At 39.5% G+C, this 21,523-nt stretch overlaps 1 protein-coding gene across 1 annotated transcript; it reads left to right on the forward strand.

The window, feature by feature from the left end:
* The first annotated feature begins 1,884 nt into the window (after window positions 1-1,884).
* Window positions 1,885-20,816, forward strand: gpm6aa (glycoprotein M6Aa). The gene is made up of 7 exons (XM_056382538.1): window positions 1,885-2,336; window positions 14,182-14,374; window positions 14,740-14,896; window positions 15,792-15,945; window positions 16,724-16,800; window positions 17,467-17,532; window positions 18,746-20,816. Exons 1-7 carry the CDS (start codon window positions 2,300-2,302, stop codon window positions 18,896-18,898), a joined length of 837 nt encoding a protein of 278 aa, XP_056238513.1. The 5' UTR covers window positions 1,885-2,299; the 3' UTR covers window positions 18,899-20,816.
* The last annotated feature ends 707 nt before the right edge of the window (window positions 20,817-21,523 follow it).

Raw genomic sequence — 21,523 nt, forward strand, 5'->3', positions numbered from 1 at the left:
TTCATGAATTTAATTAAAAGCTACAGGAAGCTATAAACCATAAGAAACAACAATAAAAAATACATGGTTAAATGTGTATATAGAGTCTGATGTGGACTGTTATCCAATGCTAGCCAGAAATCTAAGCTACGCTAGCAAAAGCTTACCTTAATAAAATGTGCAAGTTCATTTTTTCTGAGTATTTTCATTTTTACTAAGGCTTTGACAGAATGAGGCAAAAAAAAGTAAACAAATCTTGGATAATTTAACCTTTACTTCCCCACAAGTCAGGCTACCTGAATTCTACAAGTCTACCTAATTCTCATGCCTGTGGTCTGTGCAAATAATGCAACATAGCAGTTGTCTGTCAAGTCTTTTTTCTTTTTCTTTTTTATTATGGGAGGACCAAGCAAATGTCAGGACACAATTTTAAAAAGGTGCAAGCTATATGGTTGTAGCCAACTTTTTTTGTTGACCAGAGGTACAAACTTCATCCCGTTCCACTGTGGCACAAGGTGGAAAAGCAGCACACAGAGTCTCCTAATGAGCTGGAACTAGAGTTCAAGCTAGCTGGATCTGGATCAAAGTGATGGACCAACCAACTGGCCAACCATCGAACAGAACAACCAACCAACAAACAAACCGGCACTGCCATGCCTCAAACCACGCCACTAGCCTGGCTATTAAAAGGCTAAGATGCTAAATTAAACTGAAGAGAGAGAGAGTCAGTGGACACAGGAAGTTAGATCATTTGGTTGGACAATATGCTACAGAAGGCTAATTAAATTATTAAAGATGTTACATTAAGTAATGAAACATTAATAAATAATTAAATTTTAACATTAATAAGTTACCACATTAATTTTTGAACATTAGCATAATGGCCATAAACAAGATGTGATGGTGCATCTGTCGGAGTTCCTTTAATTAGGGCAGATATACTGTAATACAAAATCGAGTTAAACGCTGAGGAAAAGACGACCCTCAGCCTGTTTATGCCAGTAAAGCTACAGGTTGTCAATACACCCATTCCTGTATTATTTACAATCTATTTTATTCATGTGTTCACTTGTATCATTCTCAGGACTCTTTATTTGCCTCCTTGACCGTTTTCCAGTTCTCTGCTGCAGCAGAAGCTCAATTTCCCCACAGGGATCATTAAAGTTTTATTTAATCCACCTATCTGATCATCCATCCATTCACCCATCTGTCTGTACTTCAAGTCAAGTCAGATTTTATCTATACAGCACACCCCACAGCAGTGATTTAGCCACATTGTGAGTTATTGCTCCTATATCTACTGTATTTAAGTTGAGACATGCATTTCATATAGTAAATATGTTGCATGATACATGACATGATATTCAATATGGAATTGAAAGAGTGAGTGAGTGTGTGTGTATATATATATATATATATGCGGTGTGTTTCTCCACATATAGTGTGCATTTATATATATATATATATATATATGAGCAGTAAAACCTCAACCTACAGTAGACGACATAAACCTTTAGTTTAAATCTTAAAAGGACAAAAAGTGGCCAAAAACTTGCTTATGCGGTGTGTTTCTCCACATATAGTGTGCATTTACAGGGTATAAATCCAATGACACCTCCTTGGTGATTGTATAATTGAATCTGTAAGACTAATAAGATTAGGAGAATCCCATTTTGAAATCAATGCCCCCCACCTTATTTAAGGAAAGGTTCAGTTAATGCAGTAGAGCTGCTGCCGCGGGGGGCGTCCGGCTTAACCATTCTGTCTGAGAGCCAGGGGTGTTTAGGGTTGGCCGGGTAAGAAAAGGTAAAATACACTTGAGAACACCCCTACCTTAACATGACATAGTAAGAAGGTCTAGATTCACTGCTCAGTCTATGCTCCGGCGCTACTTTCTGTGTTTTAATTCCACATTTTTCACACACCTGTCTATGCAGTTGCATACCCCTCTCACACATGCGCTTTCCTGCCAACCATAGAGACCACCCTCTGTTCCATCCAGCCCCCCTACTCCCCTCCTCCTCCGCCTCCTCCCCCTTCTCCACCAGGGACTAAGGAGGTTTTCAGCACTTGCCACGGCAGCTCGCAATGGACAGCACCACAAAGACTCAGTGATCACTCGCATCACCCGGACGCTTGACAGAAACCACAGCTGACAGGCAATCTCGCTGTTCAGTAGGGACATCTAGAGAGAGAAAGAAAGCGAAGAGAGCTTTGTGGACTACTACTAAATAAAAAAGGTTTTGAACCTGCAACCCAAACAGGCATTTTTTTTTTTTTTTTTACACATCTGTTGTAGCTCCGAAACAGCATCAGCACAATGGAAGAAGACATGGACGAGGGGCAGACTCAGAAAGGTAAGAAAGTATTTTTCACATGCTTGGGTAGATTTCCTTAAGTAAATCTGACGTGGGTGTTTTGTAAGTGTGTCAATGGTGCCTCTGCAGAGACAAATGCACAAATGTTCGCCTTTCCCTGGCTGAATAGGAGAGCAGCTGTTTGTGGTAATTCCTTTGTCCACTGAGTATCAGCACTCCACTGAAGAGTGCACGTCTGTATGTGCTGTTCGGGTAGTCAGAGGGGTGTGAACTGCTTGAGCGAGGGCTGGCCTGTCTTTGTTTGTTTGATAAGGTTTTCATGCCTGTCACAGTGGCTGAGAGAGAAACATGAAGAGTGAAGAACCAAACCAAGCTTATACACTCATTATGCCATCAACTCTCAGGTTTTATCCTTTGTGTCCAAATACCCAGACCCAAGAGTCAGTAGCTGTGCGACATTTAGTGTGGAATTCATGCAGGAGCAGCGCTTTCTTTCGCTCATTTAAGAGGGGCAGTGGTTGCTTTGTGCAAAGTGGGATTGCTATTTATACTTCAAACACACACCCCCACCATCACTACCTTTTCTCTTCATGAATGATTCAATGTACAGTTGGGACTCACATAAGTAAATAAATTAGAGTGTATTTTTTTGTTCACTAGTGGATCGCAACACTGAATAGGGTTGTTACTTCTAAAGCCATCCTGAAATGTCATGCTCAGATGAACATGATGCTGTTGTCATGTAGAAAACATATTTGTCTCTACCTCCCTTGTCTCCCTCCCTCTCAGACTGATTCATGTGACAGGCATGGCTTCATATGTTTTTGTTTCTCTTGCCTACTGTCCCTCCACCCTGCAGCCTGGCGCTTCTCACAGGCACACACATGAGCTGAAACAGTTGCCATGGCACTGGCAAAGTGTAGTCATTATCTATTCTCTCTTCACCCACTCCTGCTGATGACATTTCAGCAACACAGGAATAGTTCACTGTGTCTGCGAGTGTGGGAAGCAAAGAGACAGAAAGAGGTACAGAGTCAGACTGACAGAAATCAAGAAGAAGTGTAGGCAAGAGAGATTCAGGGGGCGCAAGAGAGAGTGAGAGGTTTGGGGGGAAAAAAAAAACAGGAGGCATAATCATCGACTGTAGAGAGAATAATGGCTGCCTATATGTTATTTATGCACATCCAGTAGATACGGAGAGATTGTATTTTGTTGATTAAAGGGATTGACAAAATTGCTGCAAAATGATTTCTGAGGGTGCTGTTCGCATGACAGTTAATAATGTTTGGCATGTGTACCACAGCAAACCTTACAGATTTTGATCTAATACCTCTTGGACGCCATTACTAGGTGTGTACTCAGGCATTCCTGTTCAGAAAGCAAAATCTGTAATCTTTGCCCACTAACACAAATGTTCACCCGACTGAAAGACACAGCCATGCAAGCTTTGCATACATTTCTGCATGCCATGTCCATTTACATAGGTGACGCGTAGGTTTGTAAGGACTCTGAAATCACCTTGCCTGCCAGCTCGGTTAGCCTAAATCTGGCTCACTTGAAAACATTTTCTTCTGATTATCTGAAAAGAGTGTGGTTTTGTTGTGCAGTTTGAGTTGTTAAGCACAAGCCAGTTCAGAGACGCATAAGAGCAAAAGAGAAAGACAACATTTTTTTTCCTTTTCCTTCTTTTTTGCCCCAAGTGACGTAATTGTTCTTCTGTGTCACTTGTTCAACTTTGATGGTTAGAAAGAAAGGATGGCTGGGAGCTTAAAAGTCAAGCAGGGAAAAGTGGTTCAGGATAAAATACAAGATGCATTCGGGGCAAAACAGTAAATTAAAAACATTTTTTGTCCACATATCCTGCGTTTATAGCTGACATTTGCAGTGTAACACTAACATAAAACATTCCCAGTTTGTTAAAACAGTAAATGACCAACCTGTTGGCCTAGAAGCTGACATTCAATCTGGTCCTGGCTCCCTGACAAATGCATGCAGCCACTTAAAACCCTTTGGTTACCATAATGAAAAACCTCCATCAATCACTGTTCGAATGTGAGGAAACATTAGATTTGTTTCTTGGAGTTACTTCCTTAGAGGCTTTTCTGGGAACTTTCCATCATTTCTTTGGTAGCAGCAGTGGATTCCTTGATGGGACCACAATGTATTTCAGAGTACATTCTCAAAGACTTGTATAAAACTGTGTATTTTAACATGGACACAGAACAAGTCTTTTCAATAATCAGGTAACAGATGTTTAAAGTGTATAACACATACAAAATAACTGGATGGTGAAAATTGATCCACTTCAAGCTAATTATGCTTTAAATGGTTAATCTGGAAGTTCCCTAAACAATACTGTTACGTCACTTATATAAATACAATATAAACAAACACATAAAATACTCTGGAAAAAGTAGGTTCTTCTCCAAACCCAGTGAACTCTCACAAGATTTTGCAGGGTTGGCTTTTACCTGGAAGGTTGTGTATGCTTTCACTGTAAGTAAAGAATTAGTGTTATTAGTGGATTTAAAGACAGGATCCCATTTATTGCCAGGCTCCTATGAGATCATGACACAATAATTCAGGACAACATGTAAGATACAGTATATTAGAAGAAGGTAGCAGGGCTCACTGGTCAGCTAACTTATCAAAAGGACTGACTTGAAAACTGAAATTTGCATGGGGTAAAAGTTATAAGGTGCAACCCCAGTTTTAAAGTCGTTCAGGGTAATAAATATGGTGATCAATAAAGTGAAAAAATAAAATTGTAAAACTTAGCATTAGCAATCTACAGTCCATCAAAGATCAAGTCTGAGATAGGGTTAAAACATTGAAACACTCAACATTGGAAAAGCATTGCTCACAGCAAAAGTTCTTTAACAATATGTCTGTGTAGCCATAACCATTTTAGAAGCTTATGAATGTCACGTAACATTGTTTTCTTATGGGAAGGCAGCTCTGTTTTATAGGGGCTTTTAATGTCAAGTGGGTACTGTCTTTACTATCCATCACAAATTTATTACCTTCTTAAAGGACAATTCAATATAGGTTTGTTGTTTTAACATGCCACCAACACCAACCAAGCTAACAGCAAACTGCAAATAAATACTAGTACTCGCACCTAAGAAGAGGAGAAGGTGTCAATGAGTGCACTCACAGCATGCTAATGTCCTTCTGTCTTCCTTTTCTGAGGCTGCAAATCTCTGATTATGAGTCAGACATACCAGGTGGGCACTGCTCACTTCAGCTGCTAGCCAAATGTAGCAGACACACTCTGTACCAAAGGGGCCATCAGCAACAGGGGGGCAAACCAACGCCCTATGGTTGACAAAGCAGGTTTCCACTAAACACAGGGCTGAAATAACTGACGTTTCAGCAGACAAGTTCTGCAAATGAGCACAGGATGGGTAATGGTGTTTAAGAATAAACCAAAGATTCTGGAGATAGTTCAAACTGGTTCTGTTAATTGTTGCTCAATGGAAAAACTGAGGAAGGCACACCTGTTAGCTTTTCCTGAGCCAAGAATCTACTCTGCAAGGCACCGCTTCTCCGTCTGTTTGATCAGTTTGATCAGGCTTCTAACTTGGCAAGCTGTTAAATGTTGAGCATCTCATTGATATTTTTTGTCAATCTTCATAAAGCAAAACTGTTTTATATAAAAGGCAGGGAACAAACACAGTAAACTGCAGAGTTTTGCTGTATCTTTAATGGCTCATTGAGTTTCATGCACTTTGAATTTTACAGCTCCCAAAATAAATGTCAAATTTGCATTGATGTTAAAAAAGCTGCTTTGAATATAGATGATGCTGTTGTGCACCAATATGTATGACCCCGAATCAAAAAGTAATTTGGTCAATTGTAAACATTTATATTGTATATAATTATTTTTGCAGATTTGAATTATTGTTAGGGCTCAATATTGTGTTTGGGATTCACTACTACCAACAAATGAAGGCATACATCCACCGAGATTTCTCCTGTCATTCACTCAGGTTGACCATCTTGCCTTAAAGAGCTTCTAAGCATAAATAATTAAACTGGTAAATACACCAATGGAGAGTTTGCGTCCCATGATGGCCTCAAAGTATCAGCGGTGAGTTCTGGTCATGCTACGGTACACAACCTCTCTCTTTCCCTATCTCTCCTCTCTCTCTCGCTCATTGTTCTGAATCCTAATTTGCCCGACCCAAGACAAAGTCAAGGGAGTTCCACCAATTGTTCTTTGTTTGGGCTATTGCTGGATAACTTCTGAGGGTTTTCTTATTGTTCTCACTAGTATAGATTTTTAGATAAGGGGCTAACAGGTGTTCAATATATAATGATGCACTTTGAGACCATTTGCAAAGATCCATGCTGGGTCCATGCAATGATACCTCAGCATTATGATGATACTGCTGCTACTGGGAAAATAATGTACTTATGTAAAAGGCATTTCATGATGGTTTTCTAATTATTTAGGCTTTGATACTTTCAAATCATAGTTGAAGTAAGTAAAGAAAATTCAATCATTGCTTCATTCAGGGGAGAGTGTATTTGGAAACTAATCAAGTAAAAATGGATCACAACTGTACAAATTCAATCAGACACTGAAGACAGGATATTATTACAGTCTATTGTTTGGGAGCTGTGGCTTCAATCCCTACACTCCCCAGTGATGGCTGCTTATAATGTTGGCAATCAAAACATTTAAGCTCATTTCACCCTGGAAAAAAAAAAAAAGTACCAGCTACACAGTTTAAGTCTTCAAATTGAAAGTAAAAGAACAGCCCTGGTTTCTTCTCCTGAGTTTTTGACATTTGGCTCTCAGTTCGTGGAGTGAACTTGGCACAGACAAAAGACACGTCCCTGCTCGGCAGTCACGCAGTCATGCTCAGACTCCTTCATCTCTCAGCGCAAAAATAAAAAGAGGAAATCAGTGGTTGGGCTTTTGGAACTGGCCTGCAACATCCTTCTCTGCCCAGAGGGGTTATCTGTGTAACGTGTCTCATTCACTATTGTCCCACTGAATTTGTTGACATACAGTAAGTGGGTCACAGCTCTGAAGTACCCGGACTAGTCGCAGATTTTGCGCTGCCGTTGACATGGCAACCATACTGGTTGATTAAACATGCGCAGAGGAGCTGAAAAAAAAAAAAAAAAAACCTGCTTGCTTCAGGGGAAGGGGGGCTTCGCATTAAATATAGGAAAGCAACAAGACACATATACGCCCATTACTCTCAGGCTGACACAGACACACCATCCCCCCTCTGAGATTTCTCTCCCCTTCTCTCTCTCTCTCTCTAGGACCAGGCTCACTGCCACCCCACCCCCACACAAAACTCCTCTGCTAACAAGGAACTAATAACTGCTAGTTGAATGAGCAAAAATTTAGTCTGATTGGATGTCTTGCGGTGTAAGTGAAGTCAATATGCACTAGACATTAAATTAGATTATTATTCTCTTTTCTGTCATCTCCTCTATTTAATTTTGTTCATTTCCTCCTCTAGTGCTGCATCTTATTAATTTTCTCTGTGGCTGCAACTGCACCAAAAGCAAAGCCCAACATTCCTATTTGACGGATTTTAATTAAGGACATGCCAAAGAAGCATTGTATTAGTTGTAATCAGCCCTATATTAATTTGATGACTGACAGTATGTGGAACAAGTGCTCTTTTTTTATTTCTACTAAATTACATATAATTCAATCAAAACAGCAACAAAATGAATGATCCTCATGGTCTTAAAGACAACATGAGGATGTGCTGAGGGCTTCTAGTGCATCAGTATTAGGATCAGCATTCTTCCCTCACTTTAAAGAAATGTTGGGAGGTATAAACAAGATGCATCTGCCATGAATGTGAGCTTCAAGCTGCCAGATTCTGACAGTTCATTCCAGTGCAAACATCCTTTCTCTGCACTCCTGGAGAAGGCAGGTGTCTGCAGCCCATATTTTACTGGTGTAAATAATCCTCATCTTTGTGTCTTTGTTTCTTTCTGCATCTCTCTACTTCGTTGAGTGTGCTGACCCAAATTACACCCAAAAAAGATCATGTTGATTTTGCAAGTTTGTGCAAAGTGACGATTCTGTCAGTTCCAAATTACAAAGTTTTGAGTCACTATATGTTTTACGTTTAGGGGGAGCTCTACAAAATGTAAGTGACTGAAATCAAATTAACTATTATAATTATGTGAGGCAAATCCGGAAAGAGGAGCTTTCTTGGTGGCTCTTGAAATTCAAAAATATGTTGGCGTAAAAAACATGTCTCTCCTTTGACAAAATCCTGTAAACAGATCCAGTTGGGTAGAAAGAGGAAAGCTAATCAGTTAGGTAATAAATACATTGACTGCTAATGTCATTATGCTTTAAAGAATGGACCTGCTGTGAGCTGGTAAAGAGCAGGGAAAATTCAAATTCAAGCAGAAGGAAACTGAAGAAAGTCATTAAGGTTAGAAAAACATGCTTGAAGAATACTGTATGGATATTGTATTGTATGAATACAACAATATCTAACTCATTAGTGGGTTAACAAGGGCAGCAAATCTCTGGTTAATTAACTCCAACTGTCTCTCAGATGTTAGAGCCATGTTTTCTTTAAAGGGTGTCATTTACCTCTAAGCATTATATAAGGATAACCTCATCCCTCATGCAAATGTTGACGGGATCAGTGAGTCTGTGTGCATGCCTGTGTGCGTGTGTGTGTGTGTGTGTGTGTGTGTTTGTGTCCCTTTTGCCTGTCGGATATGACACTGACAGATGGAGAAGAAGTAGGAGGTAGGAGGGGCCTTGGGAGGGGGGTCATCCTCTCTCTTTGTATTAAGGAGACAGCTTCTGTTGATTGGACCGTGGTGTTTGGGGTCATGTTGGCTTCACTTTTTTTTTTTTTTTTTAATATAAACAGAAGCTTTTTTGTGTGGAGGATGAAATATTTAAAGCCCCAACGTCTCCTGAAATCCCATCTCTTTGTTCAAATTCATTAAGACTAATCCTAGTGTTGCCAGATTTTCAATTTTGGCAAGTGAAATTTATTTCATTAACACTCAGTGGGAAAAATATCCTTAGATGTTATTTCCCTGTTGGAGAGACATAAAGTAGCAGAAAGCATTTTAAATCTGAGAGTTACTTTGAAAAGAGGGTCTAATTTTTAATTTGAAAAGATTTTTATGCTCATGAACATTTGGTGCTTCGGGGATAGCCTTCAGTCTGCAATAATGTAAAAAAAATGAATTAATAAATAAAGCAATTTCAATGAGTCATTTGCCTATTTTGCAATGAAAACCATGAATTACAATATCCAAAATACTAAACCAGCTCCATATTGTGTCCTGCTAGACCAGATCAAGTAGAAAGCACAAATAAGGTTCCTCATCATTACTCCCATTGGTCCATTCAAAGCTTACTTAAAGTCAATTAAGCCATATTCCCAGCTCGACTATCGGTGGGTGCTTCAAAAGACAAGCAGCGCTACACCTGTGAGCAAGATCAATTCAAATACTTGCAGCTCCTCATCAAGCGGGGGATCTTTCATTTCCATCGCAGGTAATGTTGGGCTAAGCAGAAAGCATGAATAATGAATGTGAGAGGCTTGTGCTCTGCTGCTCTGTGCCGCTTCTAAATTATGGATCAAGCATCTAGTAGCTCCCCGAGTCAGTTCGCACCACCACTTGCCATTTTTCAGCGGCTCGATCTTGCAGTCAGTTAAGATCAATGCAGAGTTGCAGGGGAGGAAATGAGAGGATGTGGTGGTGTGAGAGGAGGTTTCGTTTAATGCATCGGTGGCAACAACACTTTTCATTAGTAATAAATCACATCTAATCAAATATCCTCAATAGCCATAAAGCTATTACAGCATTGTCCAGTAATAGTTTTAACTGTGCTCTCAAAAATATGAAGAAACACATACAGCATTAGACAAACAGCTGAATAAAGAGAAGATTATATGTAACTATACAGATGACTAATTACACTCATCAACATCCAGCCTGACCGAGTCCGATTCAGTTTTTTCTGTTAGACCATTATGCAAGACTCACTGTGAAGTAGAAATCTTAACCTGCAATTGACATGGTCATTTCATTTCACACTTTCCTCACACACCTCGCTTTACTGGGTCCGAGGAGTTTCCTCTCCACAAACAGCAGATAATCAATCAATAAAACAATCACTCTTATTACAACCACTCACAAATTCTCCCATCTTATCCTGTAACTTCATCTTCAACTGTTTCCATGGAAACACTTCCTTCCTACATCATTTTGTTGTAGCTGACAAACTATTATAATGCAACTTAGTAGCCAGGTCTGTTATTTGAATCGGTAATACGCAGGAATGACACCTGACTTCACATATGACTGGTGCCGGGAAAAGTAAAATAGATTTCAAATTGCTACTTTAATCTGTGTGTAGAAATGTAAATAATGCAGAGGTAGTAAACCTTGATTGAGGCCATGACATAAATCATTTATATTTCTGCTCATTCCCTGTCATGTAAAGCACAGGCTCTGAACATCCACAACACCAAATTTAACCAGCATGTCTCAAAGGTAGGCAAAAGGAAGTGGAAACAGTTTTCCCCCAGTGTGAGGTTGTAATATTTGCTTCCACTTCAGGTGATTTCTGTATGAAGTTCCTTTAAAACTTAGGCTTGAATTTTTATGTTGCTGCAGCAAACAAAAGAAAAATAATAGTAGGAAATGAATTGAGAAAAATTACAATAAATCTTAACAGTTTTGATGCAAATACAACAGGAGAAAGCAACAAGCACTACATGCAAATCCAGCTAATCATCTAAAATGTCCACTTGTCTGTTCTGGTGAGTAATTCACATGACTGGACAGTTAGTTCTTACTGTGGCTTAAAGAGGCACACAGACCCAGAGCATGAGGGGTAAAGGTGACTGCCGTCTCTGTCACTCTCATCTTGTCAGTAAACATCCTCACATCAATAAATCCTGTCACTGCCTGCTTCCTGAAACGATAAGGTAACTCAGGATAATGAGTCCAAGGGAAGAGGCGGTGACAGAATCTCTCTTTGTCCTAGCGGGCCTGTGTTAAAGAAGAAGACATATGAGGCGCCAAGACACTGCACAAAAGGCTTTCTGACACAGGATTTGAGACTAGATATTATCTAGTGGCAATTATTTTATCATTTGTCCTGATGATTGAGCAGTAACGGTAAAATATGTGACGTCCATATAGAAAAGTGATCAGGAATTTAGGCTTGCATGTATCAGCTGGCCTACATAATGCCTTGCCACATGACAAAAATTCAAAAAGCCACAAAACACAAGTTGCAAAGGTTCAACTTTTTTGGGAATATTCTGCATTTTTTGCAAAAAGCCCTCAGTGCTGGAAGTTCTGCTTTGTCGCCGGACTGGCCTAATTCAAATGAATGAGGAGGCCGCATTTTTTCACTCAGCTGCACACAGCCTAAAATATTGAAAATACTGCAAACACTGGTAAAAGGAAAATATTTTATTTTGGCCAAATTAAGTCAGTCTGACGTCTTACAGAGATTTCCCAGTTGTCTGATCTGAAATGTCATGAGCGAACCATTTTTTTCCACAAACTGTGGCCTCAACAGGTAATGTGATGCACTTTCAAGAGATACTGTATTCTAAGTAAAAACTCTACAGACACACTGAACCCTCTGCTGAACCATCACACTTGCAAGCAATTTTTTTCTGTAATTAATCTTTGAGAGCAACAAATTCACAGTGCTTTTATGGGAGCTGTCCATGCATTGTTTGACAGTCATTTAAACAGGGACTGACCTTTTACCTTTAATCTATGACTATCAAAACTACACTATTTAACCATTCAACTTAAATTATAGAATTGGGCTTGTGTCGCCACTCACACAAGAGTTTGACTGGCTGATAGGGAGTCCTTGCTGCAGGTTGGCAGAGTTACATGAATTAAGGTGTGAATTGGCATGAAACTGCCTGTGGATGTCGGTTGAGTGGATGTCAGGTGGCACTGCAAGTACCTGATATTCTAATGGGCACCAAAGGTGAATTTGATGTCTCTTCCCAGGTGATGTCCCGATCCCCTAGGTTGGGCTGGTATGGATGCTGGAGAAACACCAAGACAGAGATGATGTAGAAATGTTTCAAACAGCAAACAGATGGTGTAACCGCTTCAAGGAGGGATTCTCCATGACATCATGACATACTGTACTCTGATTTCTGTGAAGGAAGGAGAAGCCTTTTGTTGAAACCCTACAGAAAACCCAACTATGAAGATGTGTACCTCCCCTTTAAACCATCCATTTAACCACTTCTAACTTTGCACAACTGAGCCGAGAAAACATCCACAAACAGACGTTAAAAAAAAAAAAAAGGGAAGAGAAGCATGTCCACCAGGCACTGATAACCTCCCTTTTGACTATTTCAATTGAGCCACTGATATTTTTGTATCTAACCAGAGTAGATTCGAAGTGTGAAAAGCTGGACCCCCCTCAGCAAACCTTTAATGGACAAGAGGTTTGGAATAAAGTAGGAAGGCAGAATAGACATTCTACAGTCTAGCACTGGATTACATCAGCGAGGATGCAGATAATCTAGGCAAGCCTGGGCAAGGGTTGGAGCTGCAGTAAGCGTCTGAGTGCTCTGCACAGCCCAGCAGGCAGACCAGCTACTTGGTATTCCACTCAGGTCCGGATCAGAGTCAGAAGCAAAGAGTTGAGGAGGAGGAGGAGGAGGGGGGATATTTGCTCTGACTCCTGCTTTGTAACACAGGCGAAGACAATAAGATAACTACAAAAGAGATGACGATGAAAACAGCCTTGATGAACGATCCTGAAATCTTTTATCATCTCTATAACCGACAATGAAAACCAACAGTCGTAGAGTCTCTTTTCTGTTCGAAGACAGCGGTGTGCATGCAGATGAATTTAATCATCAGCCATGATCGTGATGTAACTGATCAAGAGGAAATTTCAATTTCTACACTCATTGAATTACATTTGTACATTTCACATGCGTGTATTGATTCGGACTTCAGACAGCTACGCATATTTAGGCTGCAGCTCTCCATTGCGATACAGCTGTAGATAAAGAGTTACAAACTGATGTAGTATAGGCTTGGGTTTGTGAAAAACGTGTGCGTGTGTGTGTGTGTGTGTGTGTGTGTGTGTGTGTGTGTGTGTTTAATATACTGCAATGCACTGCAAGACCCCATAAAGTCTGGTTATGTTCTGTGCTTCCACAGAAAATAAATGCCACTTCTGTTGCAGTTACTCTGAGAAATGAGTGACACAGTACCCCAAAACACACACACACACACACACACACACACACACACACACACACACACACACACACACAATATGAGGACTCTAAGTGTTTCAAATAGACACATTTTTGTGCAGGAGTATTTACAGACTCAGCTTCTCTTTGAGCTATCTGTGACAGGAGATTGAAGTTGAACCGAGCAATGATTAGTCACCTTCAGAGGCCTCAGGGAGGAGGAAGCTGGGCAGAGAAGGACAGGGTTAAAGTTCAGGATAACTATGTAAAGCTCGGGCTGCGCTTTTAGTGCTGAATAAAATGTCAGCATGCTCTGCAGGGCTGAAGAAATATGGTGCATGGACCAAGAACACGGGGAAAATGTGATACTGCGTAGATAAAACAGAAGTGGCCATTAAATAACTTGCTCCAGCACGCCAACACCTGATGCATAAAAACAATCAGCTGCTCATAAACCAGGGAGGAGATGTACTGTAGTCCAGCTACTTCTCCTTACTGTGGCTGAGATTCTCACAAAGTAAATGGTACTACACTGTGAGTTATGCAAATGCATTCGCCCATTGGCAAACTTTTGTGGAATTATTTAAAACTGAAATTTCCTCCCATCCTGAATTTAGTTTGACAAGTTTTTTTTTTTGTGATCACGTTTTTGTGTTTAGGATGCCTGGAATGCTGCATCAAATGTCTGGGTGGGATTCCATACCCATCGCTCATAGCCACCATCTTGCTTTATGCGGGCGTGGCTCTGTTCTGCGGCTGCGGACATGAGGCGCTGTCCGGCACCGTCACCATTCTCCAGAACTACTTCGAGGTGGTGCGGAGCCCTGTGGACGCACTGGATGTATTCACCATGTGAGTAGTAAAGGTTCAGACTGACTTTACGTGTTGATAAGCTGTTAAAAGGAAACATTATCGACCCTAAGGAATTGGCAAATTGCATACCCACAAAGAAAAAAAAAACAAAACATGAATTAAACGTATAACGTAATTTAATTTTACTTTGATTTTTGCTTCAGAACAAAATGCCATCTGTGTTGTGTATGTTACAAAAGCAAAAAGAAGAAAACAACATCTGACCCTAAATTGGATCCCTCTGCCCTGTGGCACTTTCACAAAGGCTTGTTAAAGGCTTGTTATATTTTCGATAACAGTGTAACAGTTCAGAGTAGTATGGTGCTGTTGTGCACATTTTCAGTGGTTCTCTATTCATTCTACAGGATTGACATTATCAAGTATGTGATCTACGGCATTGCTTCGGCTTTCTTCGTCTACGGCATCCTGCTGATGGTGGAGGGTTTCTTCACCAGTGGAGCCATTAAAGACCTGTATGGAGACTTCAAAATCACCACCTGCGGACGTTGTGTCAGCGCTTGGGTAGGACTAACATTTTACTGCATGTTAACTGTCAGATTTAGTTTCGATTTTGGTTGTGTTACACCCACGATTTATTGATTTATCATAGCTACTACTGTATAAAAGTATACTGTATATAGCTGCTGACCCTTTCAGGAGTCAGTTGGTAATGCAGCAGTCTAAATGTCAGGTCATTTTCCAGGGAGTTTGGTTAAACAGAGCAGAGTGAAAGGTAAAAGTTTTCATAAACTGGGAATAGGGTTGCATTTTTATTGGGTTACATTAAATGGTCTAATATTGCATATATCTCAATTTAACCAGAAGAACCGAACCATGCAGCAAAAGACATTGCAATGGTCGTGCAAAACTACATTAAACACATTAATCAAAATAATTGTATCGTACTGCCAACAACAATAATAAAAATTAGGAGCACTCTCGTACAGAGCATACAACAGAGCTGGAGGCAATCCTAACAAGATTATCACTGGGATATAATTGCTTAGCATATCTGAAGCTCCACAGGTAGGCAAAGGAAATGAGCTATGTTGTGGTATTTGTGATCAATGGGTTCATTAAGTTAGTGTGTGTTAATCTTATTCCCATGGAAATGTCCAACCCAAAATAAGTCTAGCTGGCAGAAATGGGCAAGTGAACCATGGACACCTTGGGGACCTAGTGGCTTGGGGGCACCTTGTAACCTAAAAGGCTCACAGATTCACATCAGTCAGTTTGTGTACCTCAAGACCTGGCAGGAGTAGTGGTTAGTAGTTTATCACGATAAAGACACCATCGGTCTGATCCTTAAATCACTTAACTTGAAACTTGAGAGTGTTCAATCTTACATAGATTACATGAAAACTGTTAACTGACACAGCACCTACATGTGATCTGTTGCCCTCTGTTGCTCTTTCAGTTCATCATGCTGACATACATCTTCATGCTGGCTTGGCTTGGAGTGACTGCTTTTACCTCCCTCCCAGTCTTTATTTATTTCAACATCTGGAATATTTGCCAAAACGCTACCGTGCTTGAGGGGGCCACACTCTGCCTGGACCCACGCCAGTATGGTAAGGATGGATATTCTGTCTCCAGTTCTGCATCACTCGTATCTCTATGGCCTCCATTGCTAAACACCTCTCTCACATGCACTGTATAAATTGCTGCTTTTATCTTAATGTTTAAGCTTAATGCTTAATGTTGCTTTTATTTTAAGTTCATTCATCAAGTATGGTCCATAGTGTTTTTCTGTTAAAATCTCCTCTTTACATTCTCACTTCAGGCTTATTATATTTGGTATATGATAAACATAACTGAATCTCCCGCTCCACAGGAATCTAATAAACTATGACAAATTTCACCCTTATTTTTTTATTTTATACATACAAAGAAACTAATCTGTTACTTTTAAAATGAAATACCATAAATGACCCAATTTGATGCTCCCTATTTTGAAATTTACAATATACTCGACCACAAATCCACAAATTATTGTCCTGAAAACTTTAATGACCCAAAACGGCATTTTGTTAAGCTGGTCCATAAAAGTCCATCATATCACTAGCTTATATGGCTGGCTCATTAACTTTAATTAGTGGCAAGTCTTTCAGTCCATTAGCCACCAGCAGCCACTAACACTGCCTCTGTGTCAACAACTATTTGTGCTGCCACCGTCACACTAGTGGCCTATATGTGGCCTGTGTGTGACTAAGCGTACAATAAGATTATATTATAGTGGTGCGTTGCCTGTTGCCACTTTTTGCACTTTGTTGTCTTTAGTGCTTTTTACTGCAGAGCACTCCACACTGGCATTTATACATCCTTTATGAATAATACAATTTATTTCAGGTATTGTGCCAATCGCTGAGGCGAAAACAGTGTGTGCTGGATCAGAGAAGTTCTACAAGATGTGCGAATCTAATGAGGTAAGAGAAAAGTTACTTTTAGGTATCAAACAATGGGAATAATCGGCACAGATGATATGAATCCATTATTGTATAACGTCTGTAAATTTGTGCTAGATGGCTTTCTAACATATGACAAATCATGAATATAACACAAGCACGATTGTGAACAGTTTGCCAGTTTAAATGCCAACAACAGCTCGACAGTCGGAATGGTGGCAATGTTGAATAAGTAATACTTCTTCAAAAGATCGCAGCCTGCTCACTACCTGCCACAACGACACACTACCACTACCTCAACCACAGAGCCACCGTCTTAGTGCCCTTGAGCGAGGCACTTTACTCAGCCGCTCTGCTGGAGCTGTTCACAGGTGTATGATAGAAGATTTTAGATGTACCAGATAGTTGTAAATTATCTGAGCGCTAGTCAGTTTACAGCGTATTGACACACATGAATACTCTCAGTTACACAATGTAAACAAGATAGTGAATGATAATATCAGACCAATAGTTGAAGGACTGACATATATGACGGTTTATAATCACGCACACACACATGGGTTTATGGCTGTAAAATGGAATGAACTGAATGTATACAAGTGCATTTTCTAAAAATGGGGTTTGATTGGCAGATATGTCCAGGAAACACTGACGAGTGACATGTGCTGCGATTTGTTTTTGCTACAGCTCGACATGACATTCCACCTGTTCATCTGTGCCCTCGCTGGAGCAGGAGCTGCTGTTATTGCTATGGTGAGACACCAATAAAACTTGCACCTCCCTCTCAAGGGACATAACTATATCTCTTCAGAATCGAGCACAAAACAGAGGAGCCCCTCTCTGTGGCGTGTGTTTTTAAATGTAGATACCACAGATAGCACAGGCTGGATTTTCTTTGTTTATTTCTTAACCAAAGCAGCATCTCATGTTGTCCATCAAGGACTGATTTCTCTTTGGTGTTAGCAAATCATTTCAGCTGTGGCAGGAGTTAGGTGTTTTTGACAAAGACGGTAAGTGAGGGGAGATACTGGAGCTGGGAAAATATCTGTGATTTGTTGTGGCTGGTTCATAGGTAGCCTGTCGTATCTGCCTGTGAGAGAAAAGCTGTGGAGGGGAGGGAAGGCATTTTGGCGCAGTGAAGAAGACGGGGTTTTATCTCCCTCCCTCTTTTGGAGGCGCCAGACATGTCAATGTGTTGTCATGGAAACAGGGAGAAGAAAGGCTCAGAAATTGTTGCAAACATCACTCAGTAATTTGTGAGGAGCCATTTTCTGAGAAACAGAAAGTGCTTGCTAGTCATGGATGATGGTGCACATTGTGGAAGGACTCTTTTTCCTCATGCGCTCATTTTGTTTTTCCAGCTAATGACGGAGAAAACTCACAACAGATACACTGATGCATCCGAATAATGAGCTGCCCTCAAAAAACACTTCAAAGTCCGGAACACAGTGCTAAAACAATCTTTGAAAAAAATGCATCAGACTCATAAACTTAGCGGGGGGAAAAATAAGAAATGATTTTGAATCTCAGTCGTATAATTGGTCTGTCTGCATTTCATAAACGAAGAGCAGTGCAGCCATGAAACTGCCATTCCTTGTGAAAAGGGAAGCCTCAGTCTTTAAAGCACAATACATTCATTATAATCTTGGCTGCCATAGTAATGCAAGTCCAAGACCACATCTAGCATTATGCTGCCACCTGCTGGACCACTGGAAACACAAACAAGTTTTTCAGGTCTATCCACTGCATTTTAAATTCATTTGAGTACTATAAGTCCACAAGAGATAAAGCTGAGAAATTTGAGATGAAGCTCCAATGGGCTTCTATAGTTATTTACCTATTTTGGATTTTACACTGAAAGTAGCAGTGTTTCACAACTATAGGTGACCAAACAAATACGAACAAAGGTTTTTATTTGTTTAGTTTTTTTTCAATCTGCTTAATGACTTAATAATTTTCCTCACAGATCCACTACCTGATGGTGCTGTCAGCCAACTGGGCCTACGTGAAGGACGCCTGCCGAATGCAGAAGTATGAGGACATCAAGTCGAAGGAGGAGCAGGAGCTTCACGACATCCACTCCACTCGCTCCAAGGAGCGTCTCAACGCCTACACATAAAGACCAGCGTGAGGCCTGGCCCTGCCACTCCGGCCTCTCTCCCTCTCTCTTTCTTCTGTCTTTCTATCTGTCTCTCTCTCTCTCTCTCTCTACCATCCCCTCCCGAGGGGGGGGCGGATGGCGCCTAGGGCCCTCGCCACCGCTGATGTCACTGGTGCGTCATATGACAGTGTGGTCTGGGGGGAAACGTCACACAAAACTCCCCAGTCACAAACAGCATTTCAGATGAAAAAATAGCCCCTTTACCTCTCTCATGGATGGTGTTATGATTATCATTATGGCAGTTATATTATTCTTGAATACGAGTTGTTTAGTGCTGATAGTAGTTTTAGTGTAGTTTGTAGAATCAGAAGTAGCAGTAGTATTTCTGCTTTCTTTTTTTTTTTTTACTTTGAATAATTTGCATATAATTGTTTTATTTTTCTTGAAAGTTTTTATTTGATGCCAAGTGTCATTTTGCTCTCATGCATTATTTATTTTTTGCTCATTTCTGAGGGGGTACACAGGGGCTTAAAAAGGGTTTTTCAAGCACATTTCTCATGTTGTGTGTCTGGAGATTTCATCTTCAAGAACAATGTACTGTATGTGAACGGGTGGTTAAGTTTTGAAAATGTTTTAAATCTCACAATGCAAATAGTAAGCAGCGTAAGCCTTTGTCATACCAGTATTCCCAGGGATTAAAACCACTTTCACATGAAAGTAATTCAATCTGTTTTTCTATTTGAAGTTATACAGTAGCAAGACGACACAATAAATACCAAATCATTAGAGTAAAACAAATATTTGCTAGATGTGCCAAGCCTGTTAAACAGGAAACAATGACTTTGATAGATATCAAAGATGGGATTAGTGGACAAAAGATAAATTATGGCTTATTTTATGATAATCCTGCCATTTAAATGTATTTTAGGACTGTGAATGATTCCATTGTCTTTGAATCACAAGCCACAAAAGCACATGCAAACATGCTTTCATAAACCCCTTTTTTAATTTCTTAAAAGTCGAACTTTATAAATAGTAAACTCCTGTTTTTGCAGAACTCTGCACTGTATATACTGATATATCAAAGCATACTTATATGTTAAGCACTGACATTTAAGGACAATTCAGGTGAGAGGAGGAGATCACTGTGGGTCAGTCCACTTTGCATCGATCAGTCTCAGCCGAAAAAGAAACCCTGACAATAAAAAGGTTGTTGGTGTAATGGCACTACTTGGTGGAATTATCAGATGTGAGAAAAGTGTGTGTCACAGTATTTTTTGTTCATGACAGTAACTGTATTGCTTACACATCTTGATGCCATATGACTACACAGGTGGCCTGTCAGTTCATTGCCTGGCAACGTTTCATGCACTTATTTGACCATTTCTGTGCTCTCTCTAGATGTAAGCGCATTGGTGTTCAACTCAAAGTTGGATAACTGTACTGTTAGTAAAGACTGTGAATTTAGATGTTTTTCGTGGCATGGACATGCATTAATATAGTCTTATTGACTCAAAAGTTACTTCATTTCACTTCTTTATTTTGACACTTTTGACTGTCTTGCTGGATCAACCCTTTGTTTATATGTGCAGTACTAAACCCCTCACGCTTATCGCGTTATGCTACTGATATTAGAGACTGTAGTCTTTGAGTTGTGTCTGTTTAGTTTGTGATGAGCTCTCAACCATGTCTTAAAACTAATACTTGTACCAACATTGCTTACTCTGTAATGATCTGAAAAAAAATTGCTCTCAGCTTTCTCCTCGTATTAGTCTTTTGTACTTTCACTACGAATGCTTAGTAGCAGGCTTTAAATTGAATATGTTTTGTACATTCATGTGCCAACAGCTTGAGGTGGCTTATTTTACCTGTATGATCAAATTTGCTTGCATAAATAAAATTCACTTGTGTACTTGTTAATAAATACTTGATGTCGCTTTTGTCCATTTTGTTTTGCTGTCAAGCAGTCCCACTGGTGGTGTGACAGGATTTGTAAAAGCTACTGTATGAGCCCATATTTCACTGTCATTAAGGTGAGTCATGAAATATGTCAGGCAGGATTAGACTGTAGAAAGATGGATGACTATTTTGAAAGGAGAAAGGAAATTGATACTCATCAGCAGGGGCGCCGTAAAGGGGGGAAAAGTTAGGACGATTCTAAGGGCCCTTGACTGAAAGGGGGCCTCCCAAAAAAAAAAAAAAAAAATATATATATATATATATATATATATATATAATATATATATATATATATATATATATATTTATATTTATATATATTTATATTTATATATTTATATTTATATATATATATATTTTTTTTTTTTTTTTTTTTTATATATATATATATATATATATATATATATATATATATATATATATTATATATATATATATATATATATATATATATTATATATATATATATATATTATATATATATATATATTATATATATATATATATATATATATATATATATATATATATATATATATATATATATATATATATATATATATATATATATATTTTGGTGAGGGGGCCCAATGTGATATTTTTTCATGGGGCCCAAAATCCCTGGTGGCGCCCCTGCTCATCAGGAGGAAATACACTCAGTAACTACCTCATACCACTAGATGT

The sequence above is a fragment of the Seriola aureovittata genome, chromosome 8 (assembly GCF_021018895.1).
Source record: "Seriola aureovittata isolate HTS-2021-v1 ecotype China chromosome 8, ASM2101889v1, whole genome shotgun sequence".
Taxonomy (NCBI): Eukaryota; Metazoa; Chordata; class Actinopteri; order Carangiformes; family Carangidae; genus Seriola; species Seriola aureovittata.